General features: G+C 34.7%; 2 protein-coding genes across 2 annotated transcripts; one reads left to right on the top strand and one right to left on the bottom strand.

Moving 5' to 3' along the window:
- The first annotated feature begins 1,633 nt into the window (after window positions 1–1,633).
- LOC105788737 (neutral ceramidase 1) lies at window positions 1,634–7,106 on the top strand. The gene is made up of 10 exons (XM_012615771.2): window positions 1,634–1,844; window positions 2,876–3,271; window positions 3,549–3,757; window positions 4,013–4,348; window positions 4,552–4,816; window positions 4,906–5,176; window positions 5,267–5,392; window positions 5,633–5,696; window positions 5,777–5,946; window positions 6,362–7,106. Exons 2-10 carry the CDS (start codon window positions 2,925–2,927, stop codon window positions 6,908–6,910), a joined length of 2,337 nt encoding a protein of 778 aa, XP_012471225.2. The 5' UTR covers window positions 1,634–1,844; window positions 2,876–2,924; the 3' UTR covers window positions 6,911–7,106.
- An 8,587-nt stretch (window positions 7,107–15,693) lies between these two features.
- Window positions 15,694–17,442, bottom strand: LOC105788736 (proliferating cell nuclear antigen). The gene is made up of 4 exons (XM_012615770.2): window positions 16,965–17,442; window positions 16,449–16,601; window positions 16,205–16,302; window positions 15,694–16,103 (listed from the first exon to the last, which is right to left on the bottom strand). The coding sequence occupies exons 1-4, from the start codon at window positions 17,281–17,283 to the stop codon at window positions 15,873–15,875; spliced, it is 801 nt and encodes a 266-aa protein (XP_012471224.2). The 5' UTR covers window positions 17,284–17,442; the 3' UTR covers window positions 15,694–15,872.
- Window positions 17,443–20,032: the final 2,590 nt, after the last annotated feature.

The following is a 20,032-nucleotide window of genomic DNA, read 5'->3' as shown; positions in this document are numbered from 1 at the left end:
GTTTACGTACCAAGACTTGATCACATTCATTTATCTCCATATTATATAAAACTTTGTGTAAAAACAAAAGAAACTTCAAAAAATGTTTTAAATGTTTCTTTTCAAAATGGAAATAAATCCATTGTTCCAAATTTTACGCAATGTTTGGATTGGAAAAAAATCTAAAGAAAGTTAAATAAAATAAGGGAAAAGAAATTATATTTCTCTCATTTGGATAATTTACTTTTAGTAAGGGAGGGAAACAAATTTCTCTTATCTTTTTTATATTTTGGGTAAAAGGAAAAGAAATTCGTAATTTTAACATTAACTAATAAGTTTGCCAAGGATGCTTTTCGAGAAGATAAACGGTTACCAATGAAATATGTTTCATTCCCATGAACGAGAATCAATCCTCAACCTTATGATTAAGGGTGAGTTTGGATAGACGGTACATTTAACTGCGGTTCGTATAAAAACAATTGTGGTGGTGAGATTAAATATTGTAGCGTGAGACAAAAAGTAAGCTAAACGCATCGCACCGCGCTAGGCCTGTCCATGGGTTGGGCCACTCGATCTGGCCTGAAGGCTCGCCCTAAAAATGGGAGGGTTTGGGTAAAAATATAGGTCCGAAAAATAAGTTTGGGCAAAAAATAAATCCCGTTTAAAAAATAGATCGGGCCTTAGGTAAGGCTTTTTTTGCCTCGAGTTTTGCTCGACCTGACCCAAATATGCAAAAAAAATTGATGTTTTTTTGTTGGTTTTTACTGTTTTGTTGTTATTTTCTTATTGTTGTTGTTTTTTCACTATTTTGTTACCATTTCAGTATTATGTTGTGACTATTTTGTTGTTATTATTTGGATATTGTATAACTCTTGTTTTATTGTTAATTTTGTTACTATTTTAGAAGTATTTGCTTATTAAGTTGCACTTATCTTAGTGTTATTTAAGTATACATATATATTTTTAAATATATTTTCAATTTGTTGGGAAACATTTATTTTAATATTTTTAGTATTTTTGATGTATTATATATTTTTAAAAAAATTATATAAAAATAATAATATAAAAAATTAATACAGTCGGGTTCGGGTTTTAGTATTTTTATTTGGTTTAAGCTTGACAAAATTTTAGACTCATTTTTTGGACAGAGTCGGGCCTACATTGCACCCAATCGTTCATCCAAACACATTTTAAGAAATTGAGATAAACAACCACCATACCATACCTTATGTTATTGTTATTTATACAAAAGATAAAATTGAAAATTTGTTTCAGAATAAATCCTTTCTTTTCCATGGTTTACTCAAACAAAAAATATTAAAATTACTTCCATTTCCTCTTCTTTATTAATTTTAACTACTCAAAATATATATATCTTTTCTTTTCCTTTCCTTTAATAAATTTTGTTCAAACATAGGATAGCTGAAAATGTCAAATTTCTATAGCATTAAAATATATTAAAATTTATAATTAAAAAATATAAAAAATAAGGTTAAATTACAAATAGTTAGATGACCATTTTATAAATTTTCATAATTAAGTGACAAAAAAATATAATTGTGTGACTATTTCATCAATAAAAAAAATCTAATGTCTTAAATTAGCCAATTAAACATTGGGCATGCACCTGAACACTGTCCGAAACTAAATTCCAAGAAGCCATCAGACCTTGAAAAGTAGCAAAGATGCAACAAAACAAAACAATAGCATCACCTCTATCTTCCCTTCAAAGCAACCAGTTTAACTTTCCTTAGTTTGACTTCTCTTTTAGAATCTTTGCCTCCCCAACACCTTTTATTTTTCCCTTTATCTTTACTCACAAACTATCAAAGCAAGCTCAGATAAATCTTTTCTTTGATAGAAAGGTATAGTCTCCCCCTCTTTTAATTCTGGGTATTGTTTAATCATTTGGAACTTCTTGATTCTTGCACTAAAAAAGAGTGATCACGAATTCCAGTTTTTCAATGGGTTTTCTTCGGAAGTTGTTTTAATGAGGTTCATGGAAGGTGTTCTTGATTCTTGACTTACTTCGAATTGATTGTTGCTTACTGAACCTGCTAAGTTCGAGAACGGATAATTATTTTTAGAAAAAAAAACTGAATTAGGTAATTTAGTTATATAGGGTTTGATTTTATTGATCGAAATGATTACTTAAATGATGAGATAGTTTTCACTGTCAGGGGGGTTACTTTTGAACTTTTTACTTTGCTTTAGTTTTAGGTTTGATACTGGCTTTTGATATTTAGAGCATCATGCTTGATAACGCGAAGGCATCCTCTTTGGATGTTGCTAAGAACCTACACACCCTTAAGGTTCTGTCCCTGGCTTTAAAGAGAGCCTAAGGGCGCCTCTTAAGTCGCTAAAGAGCGGGAATTATAGGTGCTGAAGAGTGAGAGCGCATTGTGTGGCACCTTGGGTTCAAACCACCTGGGGCTCTCACTCTTCTGCAGCCATGGTTCTTGCCCTTCAGCGACTTGAGGTGCCCTCTAGGCTTTTTCAGAACTGGGAATGAAACCTTGAGAGTTATCAGCTCTTCAGCGGCACCCAAAGCAGATAATACTCTCGTGTTATCTGCATGATGCTCTAACAGATATAATGGCAAGTTCATATATTTTGAATTAAAAGAAATAGGAAGAGGGGGTAAAATCTTAGGTTAAAAGCTTAAAACCGTTTTGAGATCATACAACTTGTTGCTATATATTTTTTCCTTTATGGTGTCTCGAGTTTGATTGATGGAACATTTTTTGGTTTTATGTATGTGATTATACTAATGTTAACAGTTCACTTACTCTTTGAAGCTAAATTTATGAGAAATTTTGGATTAATGTTTGTTTGTTTGTTTGTTTTTTCTTTTGCCAAATAAAGCCTTGACATGTTATTATTGTATTTGATGAAGGGAAATGAGAAGGAGATAAGAAGTGCTGCTTGGTGTACTTGTTGGGTTCATGATGGAGTTACTTGCTTCTATTGGCTGCCATTTTCGAATTCCTTTGAAAACCATGTGGTTATGGATATCTTTGGTACTTGTGCTGCAATATAGTAAAACTGTGCTTTCAGATTCCAACTATTTAATTGGGATGGGAAGCTACGACATTACTGGGCCAGCAGCCGACGTTAATATGATGGGATATGCTAACACAGAACAAATTGCTTCGGGGATTCACTTTAGGCTGCGAGCTCGGTCATTTATCGTGGCAGAGCCACAAGGGAAACGAGTAGTTTTTGTTAATCTCGATGCTTGCATGGCTTCACAACTAGTGACTATAAAGGTTCTTGAGAGATTGAAAGCAAGGTAATTTTTATCACCGCAAGTTAGGCCTGAAGATCAGCTTCTCTTTTTTTAACCATATTAAAGTACAATCCTGGTTGAAGTTTATGCTATTATCTTTTTGTCTAACCTTTTTGGTTTTAGAACAATGTTGCATCAACATGGAGTAAGACCGAACCACAGACACCAAAGCTTTTGAAGTAGATGAAATTCAAATGGATTTTAGTTTGATATGCATATAGTGTTTATATTTTAACCTTTGACATGTCTACCGTAATTTAGCTGCTACTTATACCTGCAGGTATGGGAACTTATATACTGAACAGAATGTTGCTATCAGTGGTATTCACACCCACGCAGGTCCTGGTGGTTATCTCCAATATGTGGTGTATATTGTTACATCTCTTGGATTTGTTCGTCAGTCATTTGATGCCCTGGTAGATGGCATCGAGAAAAGTATTGTACAAGCTCATGAAAATCTCCAACCTGGATCAATTTTCGTGAACAAGGGTAAGGAACATGAAATATGCAGTTGCTACTATCCTGTTCGTGTTTTTAGATGTCGATATTGTTTAGCAGAAATAATGTGACTGGATAATCTTCTTTGATTCTGGTGATCTCTATTCGCAAGTTGAAGTTTTCTGAAATGTTGTATACACTAGTTTTTGTACCTATTTGGCTTTATCTTGCTGTGATTTCCACTTTGTGTTGTGTATCTGAGGCGTATGCATTTATTTATGCTCAAAGATTATGGGTTGTGAACAGGAGAGCTATTAGATGCCGGAGTAAACCGTAGTCCGAGTGCCTATCTCAATAACCCTGCATCAGAGAGGAGCAAATATAAGTACAATGTTGATAAAGAAATGACCCTTTTAAAGTTTGTAGATGACCAATGGGGCCCAGTGGGTAGCTTCAACTGGTTTGCAACTCATGGAACATCAATGAGTCGTACAAACTCTCTGATCAGTGGCGATAACAAGGGTGCAGCAGCACGATTTATGGAAGATTGGTTTGAGCAGAACAGTGCTAAAAGTGATGAATTGGGTACTGATGAAATACCTCGAAGAGTTTCGAGCATCATTTCTAGTATTCATAATAATCGTAAGTTTTTATCTTTCCATTCCAGTAATTGTGCATTAATTTGAAAAATATGTAGAAAGAGCAATGGAAAAATACAATCAGTACTAGATATCATCTTTAATCTGCAACAGAAATTATTCATCCGATCCATAATATGTAGCTTGAACTTCTTGATGTGCTGCCTGGGTCCGTGCAATATTTCCTTTAATGTCTTTTTTATGTAGACCATGAGTTGCTGGAGCTTGCTTCATCCTTCCAGTCTTCTCCTGGTAAACCTGCAACCAGGGTTTCGAGTGCTGCTAGACATGTCAGGAGTGCTCTTCGACAGGCTGACAAGCCAGGATTTGTGTCTGCATTTTGCCAAACAAATTGTGGTGATGTTAGTCCCAATGTACTTGGAGCATTTTGTATTGACACTGGTGTTCCTTGTGACTTCAATCATAGTACCTGTGGTGGAAAGAATGAACTATGCTATGGCCGAGGACCAGGGTAATCACGATTTCTCTTCCTGCTTTGTACTTCTTTCTCATGACATACCTATATATTGTGTCCGAAGACTAAAATGCTTCACTTGGCAGCTATCCTGATGAATTCGAAAGTACACGTATTATTGGAGAGAGACAATTCAATAAAGCTGTGGATCTGTTTAACACAGCATCTGAGCAATTAAAAGGAAAGGTTGACTATCGCCACTCATATGTAGACTTTTCCCAGCTTGAGGTTACAATTCCTAAAGAAGGAGGAGGTTCTGAGGTAGTTAAAACATGCCCCGCTGCAATGGGATTTGCTTTTGCAGCAGGAACAACTGATGGCCCTGGGGCATTCGATTTTAAGCAAGGAGATGACAAGGTAATTTAAGACTGCACCTATATTTTTCTGTTTTCTGTGGCATATGTTTGCCTACTTTGTAGGATTAATGTTGTTGGAATGTTATGTCAGGGAAATCCTTTCTGGAGGCTTGTGCGCAACTTACTCAAAACTCCTGATAAAAAACAAGTACAGTGTCATTCTCCAAAGCCCATCTTGTTAGATACTGGTGAAATGAAGCAACCATATGATTGGGCGGTAAGTTGCAACAATATCTCATAGGGGACATACAAGTCCATCCAAGTCTTCATAATGTGGAAGTCATATGCCATAATACGAGCTTTACTTAGATGCCTGGTGAAGGATTGGAATCATTTGACTCGTGGATTCCTCTGATGACATTTTGTCTTCTGTTATGTCTAAAAAGATGCTTGTGATTCCTTTTCCCTTGGAATAAGTTCACTAATGATGCATTTGCTTGATTTATAATCTTGGCAGCCTTCAATACTTCCAGTACAGATCTTTCGGATAGGACAGCTAGTCATTCTCAGTGTACCTGGAGGTAGTAGCTTTTTCCCATTTGTATCTTCTGTTTTCACTTTAAAACATGAGGATGAATTCTCGCCATTTTGATTCAAGCAGAATTTACGACAATGTCTGGAAGGCGGCTTCGAGATGCTGTAAAAACCATGCTTACAAGCAGCGGTAGTGGAGAATTTGGTAGTAACACTCATGTTGTTATAGCTGGTTTGACCAATACATATTCACAGTACATTACGACCTTCGAGGAGTACCAGATTCAGAGATATGAGGTCAGTGCCAAATCAGCAATACTTGTGTGGATAATAACCCAAATGTTAACAATTATCGGCTACACAAAACAACTATACTATATTTTCTATTCACAGCTTTATTCTGACTCTCTATAAGTTTGCTTAGATGGAGAGCTTTAGATCTTGAACTCACAACCGATATGGCTTGTGCCAGGCATAAATTGGCATTGAATAGCTGTATTTTTGTTCTCTTTACTCTTGTGGTAGCTTCGGTGCTTGGTTCGACAGCTTTAGAACTTGAACTTACCATAAGCTTGTGCTAGAAATAAATTTGGTCGTACATGCACTTGCATGCGCATCTGCAATGGTGACTGCCATTTCATTTGTGTTTGGAACTTGTAATCTCATATTTATGATCTGTCTAGTTCTTTTACAAGCTCTTTGTGCTTCTTAGGGTGCCTCCACGCTGTATGGTCCGCACACACTCAGTGCCTACATTCAGGAGTTCCAGAAGCTCGCAAGTGCTCTTATCAAAGGCCAAGCTGTTGAACCTGGCCCGCAACCTCCTGATCTTCTAAAGAAACAAATAAGCTTTCTCACTCCTGTTGTAATGGACTCTACCCCTGCTGGTGTAAATTTCGGGGATGTCAGCTCCGATGTTCCGGCTAACTCAACTTTTAAGAGAGGTAGCACGGTGACTGTGGTCTTTTGGTCAGCTTGCCCCAGGAACGATCTTATGACAGAAGGTACATTCGCTCTTGTTGAGATACTCCAAGGGAAGGATTCATGGGTTCCAACTTATGATGATGACGATTTCTGCCTTCGGTTTAAGTGGTCAAGACCTTCGAAACTAAGCCCCCGAAGTCAAGCAACCATCGAATGGACAATCCCTCCATCTGCCTCACTAGGAGTTTACAGAATAAGACATTTTGGTGCTGCAAAACGGCTTATGGGATCGATTCAGCATTTCACGGGTACATCCAGTGCTTTCGTGGTAGCATGATGAAATAGATCAAACTATATGTATATACGTATGGCAGCTTAGATGTTTCATTTTTGTTGCGCTTTATATGTACCGAGTTGCCATTAGACTATAACACGTCGAATTTGTAATGCTGAAACTCTTCTAGCTCATTTGATTTCCACTTCAGAACATGAAATTTCCGATGAATTAAAATCTGTCTTTGATGGTTCATTTACGAATTGAACTGTAATCATCGAAGAACATCACTTCTTGGCATCATGTTGGTTAAAATATGCTTTTAAAAAAGTAGAAATAGAGAAGAGTGCAACGTAAAGTTTTAGTCCTAGTTCTGCTTCAGCTAATGATACCTGAGCTAGTAAATTACTCAGTTTTGATTTAAAAATTTTGAAACCGAGATTGAACCAGTTTAACTTGAGTATCTCATTATTAAATTCTGAGCTTAATTTAGCTAAACTTTTTTAATATACTTCAAGGATTCAGTCTATAGTGTATATATATATATATATATATATATATATATAAAAGTACGAGTTTGGAGACTTTTTGAGGTGATGAGAATACTTTTATTAGTAATTATAATACTAAATTGAAATTAGAATAATAATTTATTAGTATTAGTATGTGATAATGATAAAAGTAATATTAATTAATATGATAGTATATTTATGTGAAATTAATTAATTTGGATATATCTTTTAAAAGTTCTACTTAAAAATAATATAATATATTATTAATTAATAAAATTATAAATCTATAAAAAACCATAAAATATAATTGGATAAATTAAAAATAATAAAAATCCAAGGTTTTAATTAAACAAATATAAGTTTTATATATAAATATGATAATAATTAATAATGTCAAAGTTATTTTTATAAGTAATAAAATTAAATTTAAATGTGTGGTATTAATATTATAATAGCTAAGAATGTTAGAGTTAATGTACTACTTACCAATTTTTATATAATTATTGTAATTTTCTCTTCATATTAGAATTTATAACTTATATATATATGGGAAAAATACCAAAAAAGCCAATTTTTTTTTAAATTTACCGAAATGGGCTCGATATATTATTATTTATCGGAATGAACCCTTTTCCTCTAAATTGCGTCTACGTCAGCGCTGACGTGGCCGCGATTTGCTGCCACGTAGCGCGCCCCTAAGGATGCGATTTGTCCGTTTTTCCCACGTTAGGTTTTTGGATTTTAAGGTTTAGGGTTTTTAGGATTTTTAGGGTTTTAGAGAAAAAAATAAACAAATAAGGGATTAGGGTTTAGGGTTTCGTAATTAAATTAATTATAATTTATTCAAAATTGGATTACGTTTCGAGTTTATGGGTTTTTAAGATAAAATCAAAGCAGGATGCTTTATCAAAAGGATTTCTGAAGTCGCGCCCACGTGTACGCGCTTTTGCTACAGTAGGTCCTGAAAAAATAATTTCGAGTTGACGTTTCTGAGCAAATAGTATAAAAAACGCTTCAAGCAGGATGCTTTATGAGAAGAATTTGTCAAATCGCACCCTCATGGATGCGCTTTTGCTACAGTAGGTCTTGGAAAAAATAATTTCGAGTTGACGTTTCTGAGCAAATAGTTTAAAAAAAAGCTTCAAGCAGGATGCTATTTGAGAAGAATTTGTGAAATCGCGCCCTCGTGGACGCACTTTTGCTACAGTAGGTCCTGGAAAAATAATTTCGAGTTGACGTTTCTGAGCAAATAGTATAAAAACGCTTCTAGCAGGATGCTATTTGAGAAAAACTTGTGAAATTGCACCCTCGTAGACGCGCTTTTGCTACAGTAGCATGTTTGGGCTGAGGCTATAAATGAGGCAGAAAATGTTCTCAGAATGCATAAGTCACAACAGAAACAATTTAGAGAGGCTAAGAAGGTTAGAGTTTCAAATATGAGTGAACGTATTAGTGTTGTTATTTACTATGATTGTGAGGTTTGCCACACTAAGAATGATGTTATTTTTTTGTCCGAGAATACGGTGCGACTGGTTTTTAACCAGAACATAGATTTGACAGAACTTCGTAAAAGAATTAGGCGTAAAATTTTTGGAACGACGCCAATGAAAGTTTTGTCTATTACGTATCGATTTTGTTCTTCTGTTGATCCGGTGACATATGACTTGTTCGACATAAAATGTGCTCGTAGCTTAGAGGCAATGGTGCAGACTCATCTCGCTAGTGGAGCACCTTATATTGAGTTATATGTACAATTTACATCGCCAAATGATGTACTTGAGATCGGTGTTCGAGATGTATACACGACCTCTGGCCAACACTCGGTTAGCGGGTTATAAAACACGGAACAGCCCATGTTTGGTAGTGGTGTCGAATGCACATCCCCTGCAAGACACTCTGTCGGTGGATGAGACATGTATGTCGGTGGCTAGATGTTTGATGCTGGAAATACGTACTGGGGAACGGCACCAAGTTCTACTGGTTGGCAATCTACATCTAATTGGGGACGTTATGAAATGCCCAGAAGAAGGGATGATGTACTCCCTACGACGTCAACCGGTGAGGGGACCTCGTACGCTGCAGATGATTGTGGGTTAGAAGATGACTCCGATGTGGATCCACCTCGAGAGCCCGGGCCCGATGGTGTAGAAGTTGGCTTATTTTTTGAACCGGAGCCTATTCCAACAGGACCTGAAGATGCTGAAAGAAGTTCAGATGAAGAAGAAAATCCACGATTCAGAGCATACTCACCTCCAGCCCACATGCATAATGTCGATCTTTCTGCAGATGATGCATTAGAGTTTCCAGATCTACCACACTGGTTGCGTGATCGTACAAGTTCAGGGCTAGATTCGGATGAATTTGAAGTTGGTAATTAGTTTACCAATAAGGATAGTTTTATTAGTGCTTTGAAAAAACATAGCATCAAAAACGACGTTAACTACTACGTCGTTAAATCCAAATCTGATAAGTTTGAGGCGAAGTGTGCGGTGCAAGACGGTACATGTTCATGGAAAATCTACGCCTTCTTAAGGAAAAAGACAGGGTTGTAGGAGATTAAAAAGTACAAAGATCCACATACATGTGCTGCAGGTACAGTATTGACGGTTTCTGAATAATACTGTTATTATGTAATGTTGCATTATTTAATGTACTCCGTTTATAGGTGTTTCACAAGATCATTCCAAGATGGATTCAGCTATGTTAGCTAGTTTGATACTGCCCACGGTGAAAGCAGATCCCAGAACTTCAGTGCCGGTGTTAATTGCCAATATTCGTAGCAAGTGGGGTACACGCCCTCTTACCGCAAGGCTTGGATAGCTAAGCAAAAGGCATTGGAGAAGATGCATAGTGGGTGAGACGCCTCATATAATGAAATATGACAGTGGTGTCAAGTGCTAGAGAGATATGTCTCAAGTGCCATCACAGAACTTGAAACGGAAGATGTGTACTACAACGACTGATTGCTACGTGGATGCCAAGTGTTCAAATGCCTGTTTTGGACTTTTAAGCAATGCCGAGACGCATTTTCATACTGCAAGCCATTGGTATAAATTGACGGTACCTTTATGTTTGGTAGGTATACTCATCGGCTATTACTTGCAGTGACACAGGATGACGGTGGGAGAATTCTTCCAATTGCATTTGCAATAACACCGGGGGAGTCGTCTGATGACTGGGATTTCTTTCTCTCTAGGTTAAGGAGGTATGTGTACCCCCAACCTGATATCTGTGTTATTTTAGATCGGGGCACCAGTATACTAGCTGCATTTGATCGACAGGGAAGTTTATGGCAGCACACACACCATCGATATTGCCTAAGGCACATTTCTTCCAACTACTACAGGCAATATCCATCTAAGAGCAAACAACGACAAGTGACCAACATGGGTATTTAGACTCTATCTGTGTTCTTTCATTTGTCAATTTGAATTAGTTGTACAAATAACTCAAAAAAATTTCTATTTTATTACATCAAATAATATCAAAATATTCAAAATATTTGTACAAATAAATTAAAATACAAATCAATCTCCGTGCCCGTCGAATTCAGTGCCACATTGCGGTCGTCGACGGTTACGCGTTGGATTCCTCTTTTGTCCAGCTTCCGGCGGCGGTTGTGGTTCCTCCGACGGGGATTCTAGTTCTTCCGGTAGGGCATCTAGTTGTCGGAGTTGGGACGATGAGCCACCTTGATAGAATAGTGAATGTGGAGGTGTCTGCATCAACAACGGCGACGGTGTTTTAAACCCATACGGTGGTGGGGATTGGTAAAAAGAAAAGCTCCCTGACGGCCCCTCTTGCGATCCCTCGTGCGCCGTTGTCCTATACATCGGCGGTCCACTCGGCGTAACAAGAAATGGAGCTGAATCGGGCCATTGACTCCAACCTACCATAGGACTCGAAAAAGGAAACATATAAGGGTTAGGATACCAAAAAAGGCTAAGAAACGCATCTGGCATCATCTGAAAAGGTTGTGCCGTGGGTATCATCGGTTGAACTGCTAGGTCGGGTGACTATGTCGGTGCTCTCGTTAGGCTTGGTGATTGAATGGTCGCTGATAATGGGCCGGGTGAATGTCTGGGCCTCGTTGAGGGGCCAGCGTCGTCGTCCTGTTGTCTTGGATTTAAAGGCTCACGTCTTTCCCTTTGGACGCGTAATTGCCGCTGCCTTTCCTCTGTCAACAGTAAATACGACTTGCCATGGATCCTAAACCATGGCATATATTCCGGCATGCACGCTAACTCCGGAACGATGATCGGTTCCATAGTAGGTATATACTCATACCGATCTTCCCACATTTCGATGTAGTGGGACCAGAATTTCGGTCAATCCATATGCAGTTACCGTATGTCGATTTTGTGCTGATCATCAAACACCTCAGGTGCCACGGGAATCGATTGTCTACATCTAAATTGTCGTAACACTCTGTCTGATTGGTGCATCTCCACGGTCGCATAGCTGATCAACGCGACTTTCGGGTACCAAGCGTTTGGATTTTGTAAGAACTCATCCGAAATTACTGCCCGAATTGCCGGATCCTCGTATGGTGTCCATTGAAACTATATGAACATGATAGAAATATTAGTTATATACATAATACTAAATACTAAATACTAAATACTAAATATCAATCGACTAGCGAATGATGGAAATATCAATTTTATTTAATACTTACATGTGCTTCTAACTGTTGGTCTAATAGAAGCCGTATATATTCAAAAGAGGTAGGTAATCGAGCTTGACTTGTCGAATGGTTCCACCTAATTAAATAAATTTTTAGCATACTTTCATTTTTAAAAATCTACATAATAATTGCAAAATCTAATATAAAATTTACCTCGTTATGAGTGGGAATGTATATGGGTGGTCCACTCGAGGACGTAAAAATGGAAAGCGAAACAGTGCCCATGACTGCAGTAGTGACAGGAAACCTCCGATTTTTACTTTAGTTGGTCGCGTCGCCTCGCACGTCTCCCGATATAATGTTGCCAAGACGGCAGACCCCCAACTCAATTCACCAGCTGCTCTAAAATCAACGAGTTTCAGCAGCCATCTTAGATGTACGCGGCTCTGTGACAAGTCTGGCATCAGATAACCTCCAATTATCTGAAGAATGTATGTCCGAGCATATCAGATTCTTTCTACTTCGGTTGAATCATCATCCGAATCCGAGAATGTTTCTCGTAACCAGCCCATCTCGATCTTACCTCCGTCCATTTTTTCCGAAATAGCGCCCAAAAGCTCTTAGCACACCGCTCCCCAATCGCTAGATTGGGCAGACCCGGTGACTGGGTACCCGTCCACCGGCAATCCCAATTGCAGACTGACATCTTTCAACGTGATAGTGCACTCCCCACATGGAAGATGAAATGTGTGCGTCTCGGGTCTCCACCTCTCGATCAACGCACTGATAAGTTTCGGGTCCACCTTGCATCCCCGGCCTACCGTCGCCACGTGCCAAAAACCCGCTTCTTGCAGGTAGTTCTCTACCAACGGTGATGGAAGAGCATGCATATTACGGATATTGCATTCCAATATCTGATCTACAGACTTTTATAACAAATAATAAATTAATAATTATCTAAAAATGTATAAATAAAAAATTCTTAAATAATATTTAAAAATTAAATTTAACACTTACCATTTTCATTTGTACGACGGATATGTGTTTGTTATCAAGACGAATCAAATCTCCGGCCATTGCTAAATTCGTACAAATTTTTACGATTTAAAAAAAAATCAAAAAAAATTAAATTTTTTTAAAAATAATTAAAAATAGGGACTTAAGAGAAATTTAAGAGGAAATTGAGAGCAAATTGAGAGGAAATTTAGAGGAGATTTGAGAGAGGATTAGTTTGTGAAAAAAAATAAGGGGTGGGGGTATTTATAGATTTTTTTTTACCGTTGAGGGGGCAACGGTCAAAAAAATGATCGTTGCACTGTTCACGCGCGGAGCAAATCGCGTCCCCAAGGGCGCGCTACGTGACAGCAAATCGCGTCCACGTCAGCGCGCTTTGCTGACGTGGACACAAATCGCTCTTTCGTGGACGCGCTTTGTTGCCACGTAAGCAAAGCGCGCTGACGTGGCCACGATTTGCTGGCACGTCCCCTGACATCGCGCTGACGTGGACGCAATTTAGGGGAAAATGGCTCATTCCGATAAATAATAAAATACCGGACCCATTTCGGTAAATTTAAAAAAAAAATTGGCTTTTTTTGGTATTTTGCCCTATATATATCATATCATGTATATATTTGTGCATAAATTTTTCATAACGTTTTGATTGATTTGATTATTACATGAAAAAATATTTAAGTTATTTTCTGTTTGTTTATTCTAAGGGTATAATACATGTAACTACATTATTAATAAGTTTATATTTTGGTCACTCAATTTTAAAAAGTTACAAAATGATACTGAATTATTTCAAAAGTTTTTATTTAAATCATTGGGCTACTAATCTTTTAGAAAAAAAGTCCGGCAAGTGAACTTCATGCCATAATTCGACGATTGATTAATACTCATTGATGAGTAGAAATGTAGAATAACATACATTAGATCCAATTTGATCTGATGATCAATGTTGGAGATCGAATAAGAAAGTTATATGGATTTTGGTTCAGTGATTCGTGACGTTCAAAACTGTTTGATGAAAAAAAATGAACTCTAGAAGAGAAGAGGAATGAGAGCTTTCGATTAATGCAAGTAGTGCGATAGAGAAGGCTACACAATAACGATTTTAATAACTCAGTGACTTAAACTAAAAACTTTTGAATAATTCAATGATTATTTTGTAACTTTTCTAAATTATGTGATCAAAATGTAAATTTATTAATAATTCATTGACCTTGAGTGCAATTTACCCTTATTCTAATAATGAATGATACAAAAATATTCTAATTGATTTAAACAAATATATCATAAAAATTATGTGGTAAATATTGATTTTCCTTAATAATTATTAACATATCAAATTCCATATGTAAAATCTTAGATTATTTTATCTCTTATTCAATATTATAAAGGTATAATGATAAATTTAGTCCCTAATATTTATATATGTTGTTAATTTGATCATTTTTAGTTAAATTTAGTTATCAACTTTTTAAAAAGTTAAATTATTTTTATAGCAAAAATCTTGATTAAAATATTAAATGTTTAAACATGGTAGCTTGTATAGCAATTTAAATGTACTTTATGCTCTTTGTTTTTATTTTCTATGAACTATTTATATCTTTTACTTTTGAATGTTTTAAATATTTTATAAATTTTAAATTATTTGTTGATGTGATATATATAACAAATTGTGTCGTGTCAGCATGAGACAAAAGTTGTTACACCAATATTAAAAATTTAGGGTGTGCTAGATTAGGCAAAAAAGTGGAAGGATGGGAAGGAAGGAAAAGAAAAGTGGAAAAAGTAAATAAATTCAAGTGTGTTTGGTTGAGAATAAAAGTGAGGAAAGAAAATAAGAAAGTTGATCATTTTCCTTCCTAATGCATAAAAATCAATCCTTCTAAATTGAAATGATGAGAGAGATGTGCATATTAGTTCAAAATTATGTATTTTTGAAATGTTTTATTTTATTTTATTTTCTTTCATTTTCTCCTTTATCAAGTAATGAATGGAAAGAAAAAAATTTCTTCCAAAGAAAAACTATATTTTTCATCCTTTTAATTTTCTATTCCTTCAATTTTTCATCCTTCCAATATTTTTCGCTCTACCAAACAAAACTATAATGTTTTCATCAACATTATTTATGATTATGAATATTATAAATATATTGGATCAATCTAAATAACATTTAGTTATAATGAACATTTATTGATTAACCACAAACCTTTAGTATGTAATCACTAAATTTTGATTGATCCAATATATTTAAATAATAATGATTTAATATTTTTTGAATATATTTTTTATCTTACCATCTAATTTATTTTCATTGTATATTATTTATAAAATATATATATATACAAAATAATTTAATATATTTAAATTAATAAAACAATAAATCTCATGCATACAAGGGTTAAAAACTAGTATTACTAAAATACTTTTTAACCTTGATATATATTATATATAATAAAAACTAAAACGTTTAAGATTTATTTTATAATTATATTTAAAATATATGGATTTTTTTGGTGGGAAAACATATATAAATTTGATTAAGTTTTTGTTTCATTATCACATCATCTTAAAAATTAATATAAATATTGCATATGTTAATTTGTAATTGAGTTTAACTTGAATAGTTTGATAATATTTCAAGTCAAGCTCAAGTTTTCAAGTCTCAAAATTTACAACAATAATGAAGACGCACAAGAAAATGGAACACATAATTTATAACAATATGGGAAAATCCAAGCAAAAGAGAAATGTTAATCATCCACCTAATCTAAACAAACTTAATATGCTTGGCAACTTGTTGAAAGCCTTAAACATTAATGACAATCAAACACATATTGTAGTCAAAAAGGAAACAAAATCCATCCCAAATTCAAAGTTAAACTTGTGGCTTAGTCTCATCCTCATCTTCTTCAATCTTGGGTGCCAAGTAGAACCTAACATAACCCATCTCAGCTATCTTATACTCGACCACAACAGGAAGCTCTGATGACAAGCTGATTGTCACTGTGTTTGACAATGGAGTAGCCTTTGTAAATGAATTCATGTACCTCAATGCAAATGTCAATGATACTGGCTCATTCATCTCTATAATTGTTGCTTCTTCAGGCTGGCATTTGTTTATTAAAATATCAACAAAGTGTTGTGCAAATTATAATACTTGCAGAGGAAAAAAGGAAGAAGAAAAATATTATTGGACAAAGGACTTACTTTATCTACAGTGGTATTCTGCCTAAGAACAATATTTGCAGTTCCGATATCACCCCTTGTGGAAAACTTCACACCTTCCTTGGTAACAGAGATAACAACTGCAACAACATCAAAAGGAATTAACATTTGCAATCAAATAAAAAAGATGGGAAGAAACTATGCTGTAAGGATCCTCCAAATATATGGAAAAGCTTAAAGAATCTATACACTAAATTTATAGAATGCTAAAATATTGGAGCAGTACCGGTGTCACCAATGCTTGCAAGATCTTTGCAAATCCTTGCAAATTCAGCTGAAGGCATCCTAACAATAGCATGGTACTCTGCTTCTGGGATCCCAAGGTGTTCACTATCAATATCCATCAGCTTCATCTCAAAATCTGATATCTTGTCTTGGGCTTTAATCCATTAGCACATGCATAAAGAAATTAACACTAAATATCAGGTTAATCTTATAACAAACAGATCAGCAAGTCATTGATACAAAAATTGGGGAGAGTAATCTCATTACAATTGAACAATCACAAACGAGTTTATCAATCTCCATGACTAGTGAAAATAAACAATATCCTCATAGTTTATATAGCTCCCTTCAGCTTTCCACCAAATCCCAGCAACCAAACAGATGACACAATTTCCAACATAAAAAAGTCGAAACTGTTAACCACCCAAAAATACCCGATTAACAATAAATCCCATAAACCCTAAACTCAAGCAAAACACTAAACAACCCGCAAAACCCAGGGAAATAGAAGACTTACTGGGGCTCTCGAACATGAAAGTAACAGTGTCGCTGCCATCATCAGCCTTGATTGTGATGATGTCATCATTTCCGGCACATTTCAGCATCTTGGACATGTTACCGAGATTCATCCCCATGGAAATGTTCCTGTCGCAGCGATAGTGCTCGAACCCTTCCGATCTCAGCAACAGGGCCACCAGCGCAACATGACTCGAATCCATGGCCTGCAGAGAAAACCCCGTCGCCGAACAGTCGAAGTTGGCATCGTTGACCAAGTCCTTAATCGCTTCCAAGACTTTCTTTAGAAGCGAACCCTGAACTAGCCTAAGCTCAAGCATTTTTTAGTAGTTATTTTTTCTTCTCTTTTGGTTCTCTTGCGAAAGAGATGGGAAAATTGGAGCGAAGGCCTAGGGTTTTGAGCGAAAAAGAGATGGGTATTGAGAGTTTATATAAAATGGGGACTTGATTTTGAATCGGGAGGGTTCAACTGGCGGGATTGTGTGGCGTTGGTTCCCGCCATTGTGTTTCCGCTAGATGTGGATTGGAGCATTTAGTACTTTGGACTCTGTTTTAACTTGGTGGTCCATCCGGCTACGTCAGCCCGGCCCATTAGACAATGGTTTTTTATTTGGGTCGAGTTTCTTTGGCCCAATTTTAAATTAAATGAATTTTTTGAAATTCTTATTTAAATTTAATTATAAAAATATATCAACATTAATATAAAATCATATGTTTTAATAATTTTAACAGTAATATGGGCTTTTTGAATTAGTCGGGTCAACCCATGAACACCTCTAGCTTTTACCATTGTTAATATTTTTCTGGAAATATTACGAATTTTTATAAATGTTGAATTTCGTTATTAGTCCATGTACTATAAGTTGTGGATATAATCCTTATAGAGCTGGCAAAATAGGCCATAGCCCAAAAAGCCCGCCCATGCTAATCCAAGCCCGTAACAATCTGAGTCCAACAAAACTCAGCTCGTATCAGATCTAAGCTCGACAGAATTCAAGCCCGATAAAGTCCGAGCCCGTAACAAATTCGAGTCCGAAAACAGATCTAGCCTGAACCTGAGAAAAATCCAACTCAAAGCCCGAAAAAATAGTCATAAATATTAATAATTAATATAATTTTATGTTATTACTTAAAATAAAAATAAAATATAAATAAATGATAATTATTTTTTAAAAATGTATTCATAAGCATAATGTATTTATATTAAATTTTTATTAATAGAAAAAGTAATTAATAATATTTTTTGGTGAAATTAATAATTTTTATTTTAAAATATAAAATAAAATATTTTTAAAAAACATTAATTTAATATAAAATATTTTCAATTCTATAATTATAAATGTATAATAAATATATAAAATTAAACTTTAATACTATAATAATATATTATATAACTATTCTCGAAATCGATTACATAACCTCAATATACTAAATTTGTATATTACTAATAAATAAAATAATAGTGTAATATATGCTAGTAATAATATAATAAATAAATATTGCTAATACATAAAATAATAATATAATATATAACTATTATTAAAAATATTAATACATATATAACTATTATTATATTATAAAGTATAATAATATATATTACATAATATTAGAATATTTAATCATTGATATATATATAAACTATTAATATATTATATACTATATATAATATGATCTACAACCATTCAAGTCGTTAATCTCTTAGATACATACCTACATGTAGGACATTAATGGGGGTTCATATAACTATCCAACAACTTAGGGCTTCATTGGTCCTTCTATTAGATTGTGTTTCAACTTTAAGCCCTATTTACTATTTAGTCCAATCTGATTAGGAAATCCAACAAACGAACACAGAATATAACGGGGCCTAGTCCTTCGAAAATTAAAATCTTTGAACACAAGAATCATTAGGGTTAACGACCCCATTTTGGTAATGCTATGTAACTTTCATAACTGAGTTATAAATATTATTATATCATTAATTTCTAAAATTCTAAGTAGGTAATTTATTTATTCAAATAAATGAATATATATATATATATATATATATAAAAGTTATTTTGTTAAGGTGATGAAATGTTAAAAAGTAGCAAACTAAAATGTCCTGGAAAAATGATAGAAAAGAAGATTGGAATGGACTCTAGAGAATAAGTGCAGTGGCAGATGGTCAGGATGATGGTGATAAGTGACTAAGGATGGTGAAGGTTGTGATGCTTGTAGCAATTGTAGAAAGAAACGTGTAGAAAGAAAATTGAATATATTTAACTTTGTCAAAAGATAAAAAAATCTCAAATAAAATTTTTAGATCATTATTTATAGTCTTTCTAAGGTAGTTATCAAAAGAACGATTACAAAAGAATAATATATTTTATAGGACGTGAGAGAGATGTGGGTTAATTCAAAAAAGTATGCATTATGACTGGGAATTAAAGCGAATGAAATCATATTTATGTTGTTAAGCCTAGTTTAGCATTGCTTTTAATAAGCACTTTTAGGACAAAAAATATTTTTGAGATAAAAATTTGTAAATAAGATGCTTTTAAGGCTTTTCAAAAGTACTTTGGGGACAAAAAATGCTTTGCAAAATCACCTTTTTAGCCAAAAGCAAAAGCAGATAATTTTAGATTTTGCTCAAAAGTGCTTTTTGATCCAAAAGCACTTTTGAGAAGCAATGCTAAACTAAACATTAGTAACGAGTAAATGGAGAGAGGTTATAAAAATAATGGATATGATTGTAGTGTTGTGAAAGTTACACTCATGTAACTCATTTTGTCCAAGAGAGTACTATTGCAAACTCAAGTACTAGTGTGCATTTTGATCAAGAAAAAGAGGAAGGGAAAACACTTGTACTCCATAGAAAGGTTAAGAAGTAGACTTTTCAATAATATTTGATATATTCTCCTAGACATCTAACGCTGGAGCAAACCTAAGGATCCTACCAACCTTTTTAAACTTAATTTCACATCTTTCAAATGGAGTGTCTTTCCTAATGAGTATTTTTGCAAGGAACAATATTTCTCGATATCGCTGTGGACAAAACAATTAGTAACAAAAAAAGAGTATATATAA

The sequence above is a fragment of the Gossypium raimondii genome, chromosome 2 (assembly GCF_025698545.1).
Source record: "Gossypium raimondii isolate GPD5lz chromosome 2, ASM2569854v1, whole genome shotgun sequence".
NCBI lineage: Eukaryota > Viridiplantae > Streptophyta > Magnoliopsida > Malvales > Malvaceae > Gossypium > Gossypium raimondii.
This window is presented reverse-complemented; position numbering and strand designations above follow the sequence as displayed.

What these genes read in the sequence shown, in the direction of transcription:
- LOC105788736 (XM_012615770.2), bottom strand. Translation starts at nt 17,283, where the DNA reads ATGCTTGAGCTTAGGCTAGTTCAGGGTTCGCTTCTAAAGAAAGTCTTG. An exon ending in TTTCATGTTCGAGAGCCCCA is followed by an intron (nt 16,602 to 16,964) that starts GTAAGTCTTCTA and finishes AATGGATTAAAG; the next exon opens with CCCAAGACAAGATATCAGAT. An exon ending in AGAATACCACTGTAGATAAA is followed by an intron (nt 16,104 to 16,204) that starts GTAAGTCCTTTG and finishes AACAAATGCCAG; the next exon opens with CCTGAAGAAGCAACAATTAT.
- LOC105788737 (XM_012615771.2), top strand. Translation starts at nt 2,925, where the DNA reads ATGATGGAGTTACTTGCTTCTATTGGCTGCCATTTTCGAATTCCTTTG. An exon ending in ATCAATTTTCGTGAACAAGG is followed by an intron (nt 3,758 to 4,012) that starts GTAAGGAACATG and finishes GGTTGTGAACAG; the next exon opens with GAGAGCTATTAGATGCCGGA. An exon ending in ACCAGATTCAGAGATATGAG is followed by an intron (nt 5,947 to 6,361) that starts GTCAGTGCCAAA and finishes TGTGCTTCTTAG; the next exon opens with GGTGCCTCCACGCTGTATGG.